At 33.4% G+C, this 13,038-nt stretch overlaps 1 protein-coding gene across 1 annotated transcript in view; it reads left to right on the forward strand.

Annotated features, from left to right (window-relative positions):
- Window positions 1-13,038, forward strand: part of HDAC9 (histone deacetylase 9) — a 555,319-nt gene that overhangs the window by 470,149 nt on the left and 72,132 nt on the right. The window contains exons 4-7 of the mRNA XM_045565228.1: window positions 2,780-3,021; window positions 7,507-7,657; window positions 8,653-8,779; window positions 11,088-11,209. Coding sequence (XP_045421184.1) covers window positions 2,780-3,021; window positions 7,507-7,657; window positions 8,653-8,779; window positions 11,088-11,209 — 642 coding nt within the window. The remainder of the gene's footprint in view (window positions 1-2,779; window positions 3,022-7,506; window positions 7,658-8,652; window positions 8,780-11,087; window positions 11,210-13,038) is intronic.

The raw sequence follows: 13,038 nt of genomic DNA on the forward strand, positions 1-13,038 counted from the left end.
ATTAAAGTGATACATCAAGTACCATCATTGAAAACTTTTGACTGATATGTTGAAAAATAACCAGTGTTAGCAACCCAAGATTGATACCAGTCTACATGCACAAGGACATATAATTCAAATGGCAAGCAAGAATATTTAATGTTTTAGTGTTTGAAGCCTTAATATTTATAGGCAGGATTTCTGTTAGACTTTCTTAAATCACTGCAAATAGCTCTTAAATCCACATGGAATATAAACTTTGTAGTTTCCAACCTGGAATCTGCAAATTTAAGTTAGTTACTTATACTAGTAGTCAGAGCACTAGATGCAATTTGGAAAAATACAAAAAAATAGAAGGGGGAGAATCATTCACATTTCTATCCAAAATACAACCATCTTCTGTTCTGTATATTACCAGTCTGTTTTTCGAATTCAGAAACTAATATGATTAAAAGCCCCAGTAGAATATATGCTCAATAAGGGCTGGAACTTTTGTCTTCTTTTTTTTAAAGTACTAAATGCCAACATCTAGAATGAAGCCTGGGACTTTAAAAGGGCTCAATAAGTGTATATTGACTAAATTAATTACAATTATGTCATTTAAATAGTTATCATAGTGTATATGTCACTTTTATTACTGTTTTTTCACTTAATGTTGTAGCAACATTTTTAATGATTGCTTATTTCTCTACCAAATGAATGTGACATATTTTACTTAGACATTTCCTTGTAGTTGGTGATTTCAGTAATAATTATAATAATACTCCAGTGAACAAGATGACATTGAACTGTTTCTTCCTCTATCAGTATTATCTCCTTAAGATATAATGCTGGAGTTAGCAAAAGTGAATCAAATGGTAGAAGTATGTAACATTTCTTGATATATATCACCAAATTGGTTTTGCAGAGTTTTATACCAATTGGAAGCTCCATTTGCAGTAAATAATTGTCTCTTTGGTCATATGCTTACCCTATATAATGGGGCATTATACATGTATATACATATGTATATACATGAATCATATATACGAGATTTATAATTAATGATGCTTTATTTTGATTGATAATTTGCATTTCTTTACTATTGAAGGCAATTTTCAGTTTTTCAGTGGTATTCCATTTTTATTTGTCTATTTTTCTAGAGGTTCTAGTGTTTTTATTTTCTGATATTTAGTAAGAACCATACACCATCTTGTTTTCATATATGTTCTTAATATTTTTTTTTGTTAGCTCCTTAGTATTGATGGTTTATTTTAATATGTAGGAAATTTCTACTTTTATGTAGTAAAAAAGCAAAATCAAAACATTTATTGAGGCATGTGTTATATGCTATAACTACTTTGAATGGATAATCTCATTTAAACCTTTTTTAACAAGTCTGTTGTAACCGTTACTCTGTTTATTGCCATTCTACAGATGAGGGAACTGAGGCCTAGAGAAGTTAATAACATCCTCAGAGTTACACAGTTAGAAGAATAGGAACAGGCATTTAGGTTATAGACAGAGGTTGAAAACTGGCAAGGCTTCATCTCAAAGTTGACTTATAGAAGCATTTTGTTTGGTTCCCAGAGTGTTTAAATCTTTGAAATATTTTTTAAATTAAAAATTGGGTTATTTTGTCTACTGGATCTTCCTTTTCTTCCCCCCCCCACTAATAATTGGTTGTATCTGAGTAGTAGCTGACCTCTTCTGAAGAGCCATGCAGTACAGTTTGCCACAGTTTCCCCTCCAAAACCCCTGTTGCCTTTAATTTAATCTATTTCAATTAACTACAGAGTTTTCCTGCTGCTTCTTGTGGGTAAGAGTCATATGCAAAATATTTATCAACCAGTTTGATATGGACACTTACCAATCAGAATGGACACCAGCCATAAATAATAAGTGCTATTTCTGGATATCTACGCCGTCTGCGAGCTTTCCTGCTTAAACTACTCCTTTAGAAAGCAGTGTTTTCATCCGCTAGGAGTTGTGCTAAGCATTTTATATACATTATCTAATGTATTTTTTATAAATTTAAATTTATTATCTATAGTTATTCTCATATCATCAACTCTTTAGTCCTCCAGTGATTTGATTAAATACTTGTTTTAAGTTTCCTCATATTTTTCCACCTTGTTTATTTTAGGAATGAGGTAACTGAGATACAGATTATTACTATTTAAAAACCAACACTTAGAAACTTGGCTACTTTTACTCCTTGACGTTTGGAACTGGCACCATTACTGTGGTTAATCACCATTTCCCACATTTTAGCATGCAGTTTTGCATTCTGTCTTTGCTAGGTCCAATGGCCATGAAAATATATTATATAACAATCCTTATTTTTTAAGCTTGAATGTATCTTTTGATTCTGATAACAAAGAAAAATGTTCATAAGTGCACAAATTTAATTGTGGTACAAGTTCTCTCTTATTACATGACACCTTTCTTTCAATATAGTTGCATTTTTTTGTCCTAAGTTGAGTGGATTTTTGTTAGTGGTTCAGTAGTGTAAGTTTCATTAATGACTTTGATCCTAGTAAACAATTGAAGTCATCTCTTTGAAAAAGGGAGTTGTAGAAGATTCATGGCGAGAGTACAAATTGCTGAGTAAAAATTAGCATATATAGCCCATTTATCAAAACTGATATGCAAATTATCTATTATCATTGTAAAGAAATGACTAAGATCATTGACATATAGTTCATTGTACAAGGAATAATGTCTTTTATTTTTGTTTGTTTGTTTCCAAATCAGTGTGCTAATTTCCAATCCTTTATCACTCTATTCTACTGTCCCCTCTTTTTTCCTGGTTCTTTAGTGGATGTAAAGTCAGAGGTTCCTGTGGGCCTGGAGCCCATCTCGCCTTTAGACCTAAGGACAGACCTCAGGATGATGATGCCCGTGGTAGATCCTGTCGTTCGTGAGAAGCAACTGCAGCAGGAGTTACTTCTCATCCAGCAGCAGCAACAAATCCAGAAGCAGCTCCTGATAGCAGAGTTCCAGAAACAGCATGAGAACCTGACACGGCAGCACCAGGCTCAGCTTCAGGAGCACATCAAGGTAGCAAATGTTTCTTTGTCACTGACCTTACTCAGGGTGTCTGCACATGGTGGGCATAAGAAATGCCCATGGGGACACTGGGGGAACTTCCACTGTGATTAAGACATGGATATATGGCTTGAAGGAAATTGTGATTGTACTTTGGGTAAGTACTTGTTGAAAACCTGCTTTGCTTCTTAGAGGGGCCTCTACCACTTCTTTATCCTCTGCCTTACAGAGTCAATAGTAGGGAACAGTAACTTCCCACCCTTGTTTTAGATTCTCTTCTACATGATTTTATTCATTTGCCCCATCTTCTCTCCACTAAGAAGAACCATGAGCCTGGAAAGACCCAATTTATATTTTTAAAAAAACTGCATATGCTTTATACCAGAAAGGATAAAATAAGTCATCTTATGTGAAGAGAGTGCCTTTTAAAAAAAAAATCTTTGGTCTATAAGTAGATGTTCTGAGTATGTCGTATCTTCCTTATAGAAAAGATCACATAGTATATACATTCAAAACAATAGCATAATAAAATGCTCAAGGGAGTTATGTAGGGAGAAACTGGTGCAAATATTTTTATAGACTGTAGATGAGAATTTAATGAAAAAATGTTGAGAGTAGTTGACGATTTAAAACTCAAGTTTTTTAAATTATTCTAGGATAAATATATCCATATCCCAGATTTTTTTTAACAATGGCCTATTTTATTATCAGATTATTTTAGGTGTGTCTATGTTTTTATTTTTTGTTTTGTATCTTCAGAGATAATTGTTAGCTTAGCTTTATTTGTAAAAATGCCTGCCAAGTTTTTGACAAAGACATTTGAAAACAAGGCTAGTTTAGTCTACATAGATATTTAATTTGGATTTCTTATGACAATAAAATAAAAGCAGCAAATAGTTACAATAAAAAAATTATTTTTTATCTAACTCCTTTAAAGATGATTTCAATATATGCTAATTTATTAACATAATAAACTTTATATTCTATCATATTGTATTATATTGTATTTAGGCACTTAATCTATTACTTGCATATCAAGTACAACAAGCACATTGCTGTGGGACTAATATAGATAACTAATCTACGTTAATATTACAGTGTCTGAGAAGGTTATCTTGGTCCCTATGTTCCTTGTTTCACAAGATATTTTCTTAGCCTGGAAGGCCTATATCATCTTATTTTTCTAAAAAGGCTCTTTTACACATGATATAAAATATAATTTTTTTCTTTTACTAGTGAAGTTTACCAAAGGAACTCTTATATATTATTGATCTATAAGATTCCTTAAAAATAAGGGTGAGGATTTTCTTTTGGGCCCCATATGGAATCATTAGCTCATGGCTATATTCAGAAATATGAGTAAACTTTACTTAGTTTATAAAGCTTATTTCTGAATGAACACTAAAGCATTATTTCAATTTAAAATATGAAACAATGATAGGAACACTTATGTCTAGATTCCTTTCTTCAGTCTTTCCAGACATGTTAGCATGGCAAAGATAAATGAGCAAGATTTACGTTCTTCACCATACTTTAAGATCTAAGGAAATGTGTAGTTCATATTGCTGCCCTATGTGAGTTATGTTGCCCTGAATACAGGCCAGTACTGATAAGTTACTGCTTTAGATACTTCTTTTCATTTATATTTGATGCCTTTTGTAGCCATAAAATCAATATAATTTTTTTAGTAAGTAATTTATTGTTTAATTTTACTGAGAAGTTAATAGCAGTAAATAGATAATTAATTGTTCCTTTGGTACAAGCAAAATGATAGTGTAGGTTTACTGACATTATGAAAGCGCTAAAAGGAAAATTTCACTTTTAAAATGGTTTTCCAAAGTCATAAGTTGTTTTTTCAGAAACTGAAGACATAATTAAAATTTTGTTTCAAGGTTAAGTAGTTTTGTGCTTTTTAAAAACTTTTATTTTGTTATGTTTTTACAGGTAAGGCTAAAAGTTGATGCTTTTAACATTCATTTAGATTTTATTTTATAAGGAGGACACAGTACATGATGGTTTAATTCTATTAGCTTTTTGAATCTTTGGCTTCTGTAATAATCAACATTTGTTGAGTTAGATACCATTTTTCCACCGAGTAATCTGAGGTAGAGAGAAATAACGTAACTTTGCCAAGGCTACGGTGTCAGTAAATGGTTACTCAAAGATTTACAGTCTTGCCTGGTCTACATCCAAAGCTCCTAAGTCACCCTGCCTCTCTCCTGGGCCAGAACATCTAGAAATAGAGGGGTGAAATTTTCTTTCTTTCTATTGTTTTAAATCTCATTCCTACAAACTTTGATAGTGAATAGTAGGTATGGTAATTAAGTTGTATGCTTTTCTAGATTCCTAAGGAAGATTAAAGTTCAGTACTTTGAGTAAAGCACTGAATCAATTTGACCAATCCCAATATCTGTGTAGAATTAGCATTAAGGCAGAATTCAAGCAGAGTTAGGAATTCTTCTATTACAAAGGAATATCTAAAAACATCCATTAAAGGACTGGTATATCAAAGCCAAAACGTCAAAGATTTTAATATGAAGAGTAACCAGAAATGCTTCTAACCATATTTTGCTGGGAGTGTTACGGCTATTATGGTTGACATACAGTGTTAGCTTCTTATTGCTCCAGAGTGATTCTGATGCCACTGCATATAGCTTTCTATTTTTGTTCTATTACTTTTTGGTATAAAATTCAGGGTTTTAAGTACCTATTTAATATAAAAAACAAATTGTACTAACTTCATTAGTATTGAAAGTTATAAATGTAGGTTGAGTATCCTTTATCTGGAATGATTGGGACTGGAAGTATTTTGGATTTTTTCAGATTTTGTAATACTTGTGTATATGTATGTAATGAGATATCTTGGGGATGGGACTCAAGTCTAAACATGAAATTCATTTGTTTCACATATACCTTTACACATAGCCTGAAAGTAGTTTTATATAATATTTTTAATAATTTTATGCATGAAGCAAAGTTTGCATACATTGAAGTATCATGAAACAAAGGTATCACTATCTTAGCCGCCCATTTGAACAATCTGTGGTTGTTTGGCATCACCATCCTTCCTGACTCTGAATGTGGAGAACCTGCTGTTGGCACATCCGGCCTGCACACATACAATTTTATTAACCATTGTGGGTGTTCTTGTGTGGAGGAGTCTGGATGTGCGCTGAAAAAATGTATCCCAAGTGAAGGGGATTGGGAGGGTCTTTTTTCTCTTGGAGGTGCTGAATATGCTGTGTGTTTTGCACCTGTGTTTTGACTATGATCTGTCACCTGAGATTAGATGTGGAATTTTACACTTGCAGTGTCACATCAGTGCTCAAAAAATTTCAGATTTTGGAGCATTTTGGATTTTCCAATTAGGGATGCTCAACCTGTAGTAACAATAATTAGAATTAGTATGGTTCAAACTTAAAAACTAAATGTTATGAATTACGAATATGAGGCATGAGGGAGATTATTCTCTGTCTTACATATTAGGAACTAAGTAAAGCTCTGAGTAGTTTAGTAACTTGTCCAGATCTCATATCTAGTAATGTCAGCGCCTAAGTAGAACTCAAGGTCTTCAGCTATTCCTCAGTGAGCACATTTACCATACTTCATAGACATATGTTTCTCAGTCTGAAAGGAAACTGACATCTCAAAATGGCTCTTAAGAATGCTTCATATTTAGATTTTAGATTTCCAGCACAGGTAAACAGAATGTTGGCAAGGCAATTAATAAAGATGGAAAACAATTGGGACAAAAAAAGAATGCTTCATATTTATGTTATCCATTGTTTGAAAGTGAATTTAAGTGATTCAGAAAGCCAAACAATAGTGTATTAAAATGTAATTTTATGGAAGTGATTTCTTCTTCACCAATGTCTCTAGTCTAAAGGTTTTATGTGCTGAATGGAAGAATAAGACTTTTGCTATTTTGAGTGAAGAACTTATTATGGATATATAGGTGGCATAGGTCTATTGAGAACTTTCTCTGTAAAGTTTTAACATTTTTACCATTCATTTATTTCAGGTAGACTTCCCCCAGCTTAACTTATACCTCACCATTCTATTTGCTTTGATTATTTTCCCACCAGTCTAAGGATAAGAACTGAAGATTTCAGTTGTTTGTTTATAATGTGAAAAACTTTATAAAATAGACTTCTGAGCAGTCCCTACCATTGCCTGTTTAATGTATTTCATATGTACAAAGCAAACTTATTAAGAGAACTAAAGATTTAATCAACGGAAACTAGAAGACATGAGTGAATTTGGTAATTAGTTTTCTTAGGGAGGCACAGAAATTGGAGCTACCTAAAAACTTGCTTGTTGATGACATTAAGATCATCATAGCATTAGTCAGTTGCCTTTAGAGTACAATAACTTACAGAAAACGTGGGTAAAAATATAAACTAAATACAAACAATTTCCAAAAACTCATAACATTTCAATTTTGGTCTATGAAACCTAAAGAAATTGCACACTCTCATGTCTTTCTCTTCTCGCAAGTTGCAACAGGAACTTCTAGCCATAAAACAGCAACAAGAACTCCTAGAAAAGGAGCAGAAACTGGAGCAGCAGAGGCAAGAACAGGAAGTAGAGAGGCATCGCAGAGAACAGCAGCTTCCTCCTCTCAGAGGCAAAGATAGAGGACGAGAAAGTAAGAGGCACCAGGGTAAAAGATGGACTCTCTTCCCTCATCTTTAGTTGATCATCATTCAGAAAGCAGCCTGACAAAGAGTGGAATTAAATTTGTCAAAATTGTCTGTGTTTAATTAAAAGAATAAACTGTAGACCCGACTGTAAACTTTTGACATTCACATATCAGCTGTCTCTATTCAGTCTGCAGAGCAGCTCAAGAAGTAAACATTGCACTATTAGGCAAAGATGCTAATTTCTGGTTTTTTAAACCTTAAAAATAATGTTATTCTAAGGCATTCTAGTGTAGGCCATTCTATTTAATAAAAAACTTATATCCGTATCTCCTCACTATGCCTTCTTTCTTCCTGCCCAAGTAATTACTGCTCTGTAAGTCATGCCTTGCCTCCACTTAGTTTCTGCATACTCAAACTTTGGGAAGATTTAAGGCAGTTGTCAAAGAACTATCCACAAGAGGGAGACAGATCCAAATAATTCTCCTGCATTAGGTCAGTTCAAAATCAGGTCGTAGCGAGATTTAAAATTTGATGACTTGAACTGGAATTGTCAGCAATATTTATTTGTTTAATGCTCAAAGTGGTTTTTAAAAGTTAAGTTTTTCAAACTAGCAACTCAGAAAAGATCGTTTTAATGTATTTACCGGATCTAAAATGTATCTAATCCCCCAAGATTCTTGATTATTAAAAAGCAGTGTTTTGTTCCTCAGCAGTATTTTTTAAACTTCAGAAAAAGTATTAATTCTGGGAATTCCCTTTTTGCAAAAGCAATTAAAGAAAACATTGAAGGTCTTTTGAAAATTGGCAGTTTAAGCAGTAGTCTCAAAGCATTACTATGCTATTTTCTAAAGCCTATTTAGCCTGTGGTTTCTTCTTTTAATAGGAAAACTTCACATGCTGTGACCAGGGATGTTACTTCTTAATCTTTGTTAAGTGTTCTAGAGGCATGAGAGGACAAAAACTCACAATCAACATCTGTTTCTGTGTGTGCGTGTTTCAGGAGCAGTAGCAAGTACAGAAGTAAAGCAGAAGCTTCAAGAATTCCTATTGAGTAAATCCGCAACGAAAGACACTCCAACTAATGGAAAAAATCATTCCGTGAGCCGCCATCCCAAGCTTTGGTACACGTATGTTCAGTGTTTGGCTGTTTTCATTCCCAGGGGTAAAGAGCATAGGTTCTGTATTTAGCCGACTTGGGTACAAATCCTGCGCCTGCCATTTCTCAGCTGTGTGGCTATAGGCAAGTTCCTTGAATTCTTTAAGGATCAGTTTCCTTTTCTATAAAAAGAGGATAATAATAGTATCTGCCCTCTAGGATTGCTGGGGCGGTCCTATGAAACAATGTGGTAAAGTACATAGCAGAGAGAACTGCCTAATAAACGTTAGAATTCATCGTCTTGAGGACAAGGGGGTATATGTGTTCTTTGATGAATGAATAACAAAGGTATGATGGGGCATAAAAATTAATTTGTATTTTGTATTTTTCTATTCTCAAATGCTGCATTTGATATCTATGCAATCATTTTTGAAGACTTGACAGATTGTGATTTTATCTTACTTGACTTGATATAAAACGAAGGTCAGAGCTATTTTTAAAAGTCCAGAAGATTTGACTTAATTAAGAAAAAAAAAAAAGGAAGGAAGGAAGGAAGATAAAGGAGCATAGGGAAGGGGCTAGAGAAGGGAGGTTACTAAATAAATAAATCTAATAAGACTTCAGTGAATAGTTTACCCCTGCCCACCTCACCCCATTTCCTCCCACCCAGTAAAATAATAGTTTGGCTTCTGACACTCAAGCTGACAACATAATGCGATGTGGTATCACAGTTTTTATAGCACTGTATTTCCCCAAGTCCAGTAAAGAGATAATATGCAAATGCAATTCCTCTTTCTGTAAAATAAGAAGGATATGGTATGTTTAAAAATCAGGACAAAGAACTGATAGGCAAATGATATATGGATAATAGAATAATAGATAATAGTTTCATTTCTCTCATAAATGTGTTTGCTAAGTGACCATAGACTTTTACACTTATATACTTTTTTACTCCCTTATATCCACAAGGATAGGCAGCATATAGCACTTGATTACTCTGTTGTATTGAAATTGTAAGCATCCCAGGAGTTCTATTTAAAGAGTTATTGTAGTTAAAAGACTATTTTATAGGCATCTGCCCTTTTCTGCGTTCCCCTCAAAAAAGATAACAGGCAGATTTCAGAACGTTTTATAAATACTTTTTAATGATTTACATAATTTCTATCATGCATGTTAGCTGACCTGAGAAACTGATCTTTGAGGAAAATTTTCAGACGTTCCATCAACATCACAAACTATTTCAAAAGAATACCATTTTGTTATCTAAAATTACATACATAATTTATAAATAATTCATAATTCCTTGAAAATTAAAGCCTGTTTTAAGAAAAGGTAATACCTTTTTGTAATGAGAAACAACTGCATGCAAACAACTTGTCAGCTGAAAATTCTTTAGCTGTTCTCTTGGGTGTATTAAACGTGGCTCTCGCATGTACTTAGTAATCCTGCCTTGTTTTTACAGAATTGAACTTCAGTAGTGTCCAGCTCCAGATAACTATAAATCATTAATTTATGGAATCTGACTTTAATACTATTTTTGCCAGTTATAGCTAGATGAAACATCCTTAAACCAGTAAATTCCTGAGAACGTATGATTCAAATAAACAATACTGGTAGAACAATCACTGTGGTGGTGATGCTATTCCTTGTTCATTGTTTTCATTGTATATTATAAAGTTTATATCCTCTGGATAGTCAATGTTCAGTCCTATATTCTCCAATAGCAAGATTGCATTTCTTTCATTGTATTCACTGAGGAAAAAGAAAATATTTTTAAAAATCAGTTTCATATTGAAGAATGTGATTTCCATTCTTTACTATTGGAACTGCTATCAAAGTCAGGAAACCTGAGGCTGTTGGCACAATACTGTCTTTTCAGTAAAAAATCTACTCTGATGTATTTGCCTATACTATCTAGCAACTTTTAAAAGTAAAGTCCTTGTGTATATTTACTTTTACCTTGTTTGTTCTACATTGTTGACTAAAAAAAAAAAATTGAGACAATGACTTTTCCCCTGGTTTGGCTCTTAAGAAAACATATAGCATGATCTCAGATTATCAAAAGCTCAGGCTTTTGGTAAATTCTCTCTTTTAGTGAAGGAAACTTTTTGTGTGACTATATATATACACTGTGTAGTGGACATTCTCAGGAATCCGGCATCATTCCATAACATACTGCTGCAATGAACTTGGTTACATGAGGCCGTGGTTTGTATACACTAAAAAGAAAGAACGTAAACACAGCTGAGGCATGTGTACAGCATGTGCAACTGATTTTTGCTGACCAACATGCAGTAAAAACTTCAGAGTAAATAGTGAAACTTTTTCGTGTTTTCTAGGGCTGCCCACCACACATCATTGGATCAAAGCTCTCCACCCCTTAGTGGAACGTCTCCATCCTACAAATACACATTACCAGGAACCCAAGATGCAAAGGATGATTTTCCCCTTCGAAAAACTGGTAAGTTGATTTAACAAAAGCCCCACTTGTTCTTCCATAACAGACCTGTAATTTCATTTTACCACACTTATAGAGAAAAATCAAAGGATTTGAATCCTAGATATTATACCCTCTCCACCCTGCCCCCAACATAAATGAACATGGTACCGAGCACATGTGCACACATGCACTAGCACACACACCCCTACTTATTTCTACATCGGTTGATTCACTGTAATCAAAGTACTGCTTTTAAATTTAAAACTTTATCATATTTGGGATTTAGCCAAATTATTTTCTTATTCGCAATAAAGGGTAGAATAAAGGCAAATACATATTTGATCTCTCAGAAAATTTAACTCTTCTCCTTTAAGAAGGACCTCTGTAATTTTTCCATTTGTTTTTCTGCTGAGCCTCAACCATTTACTTACAAAAATGGGAATAATAAACTTTTTTTCTCTTTTTAAAACTTTAAATTTTAATTGCTTATATGATGAAAACAGGTAAGGCCAAGGCTACCTGCTGAGTAAGTGACTTGCCTAATGTCTCATAGATTACAGGAGAACTCAGAGTGAAGATTCGTACCTAATAATCTCATGTAGTTACATTAAATTTTGTCTAGGGGAAATAGCACAATGAAGCTTCTATTTGGAATTTAGTAAATAACCTTGTGGCTCTAAGGCCTGTATTTGTTTTCCTATTTTCTTCTCTTTTCTGAGCACTCTGATATGTGCATATTTAACGTGTTATTTACTCTTACTGCTATAATAAATATGTTTAAATTTACCTAGATATACACATAAATAGCATTTGTGTACATTCTGTTCCACATCTTACACTGTATTCCAAATATAGTTCTTTAGAGACAGTAGTAAAATTTAAAATTTTTATCTGCACAACTGATCTGAAAAGGTATTCATAGAACATAATTTGGTTTATTGTATTTTACTCAAGTCTACTTGAAAAAGTAGAGATGTATTTAATTTATATTTGAAATCCACAGAGTGAAAATGATTTCAAATACTTATATTCATTTTTCCAAGCAATTTTGAATAGTTAAAATGGATTTACTGCCTATAAAATGGATATAGACAGTAAAAACAATTGCTGAAGCTATTTTTTGTCATATAAGTTACCTGCATAATGAAGATTTAAAAATAAAATCAATCATGAATAAGAATTTATTATCCACTATCTTGCCCATATTGTACCAGGCACTGGCAAAGTACTATAAAGCAATCTGTGCGTTTTTATTTTAATAGCCCAAAGATTTTTGCATTTCTGCTAAAAGATGATAGGTATTGTAAAATACTTTAATAGAAGGTTATGCAAAGGCAAGACTGATTGAGTCTTACGTAATTGCATCAGAATTTCTCACTATTATCTGTAAATTATCAGATTGTCTGTCTTATAAATAAACTTCTCTGGGATAAAAGGAAAAAAGTAAAGAGTGAGCCCCTCTGTATTTCTAAAACATGGAATATAATTTATGAAAATTGATCCGTAAAGGACATGAGTCTTAGAATGTGGGGACTTTGATCCGCAGCTTTGACATTTAGTTGTACCAGTGGCATGAGTAGGAACTATTGACAGAGATTATGTGTAGATTGCCCCAGGTCTCAGAGCAGTGACTGGCATTCAAGAGCCCAAGGAGTCACTAAAAGGAAAGAAAATACAAGTCCCCTTATGGCAGGAGGTTACTGATGAGTGATATAGTTACATTCACAGAGAAAGACTTCCATCCTGCTGAGCACACAGCCTTTGAATGTATCCTTACCACTGGGAGACTGAAAATTGACTGCAGAATTGATATTGACTTTGAAAAGAAGTGGCATTTGGGACCAGTAAGC

Source organism: Lemur catta, chromosome 11 (genome assembly GCF_020740605.2).
Source record: "Lemur catta isolate mLemCat1 chromosome 11, mLemCat1.pri, whole genome shotgun sequence".
NCBI classification, from domain to species: Eukaryota; Metazoa; Chordata; class Mammalia; order Primates; family Lemuridae; genus Lemur; species Lemur catta.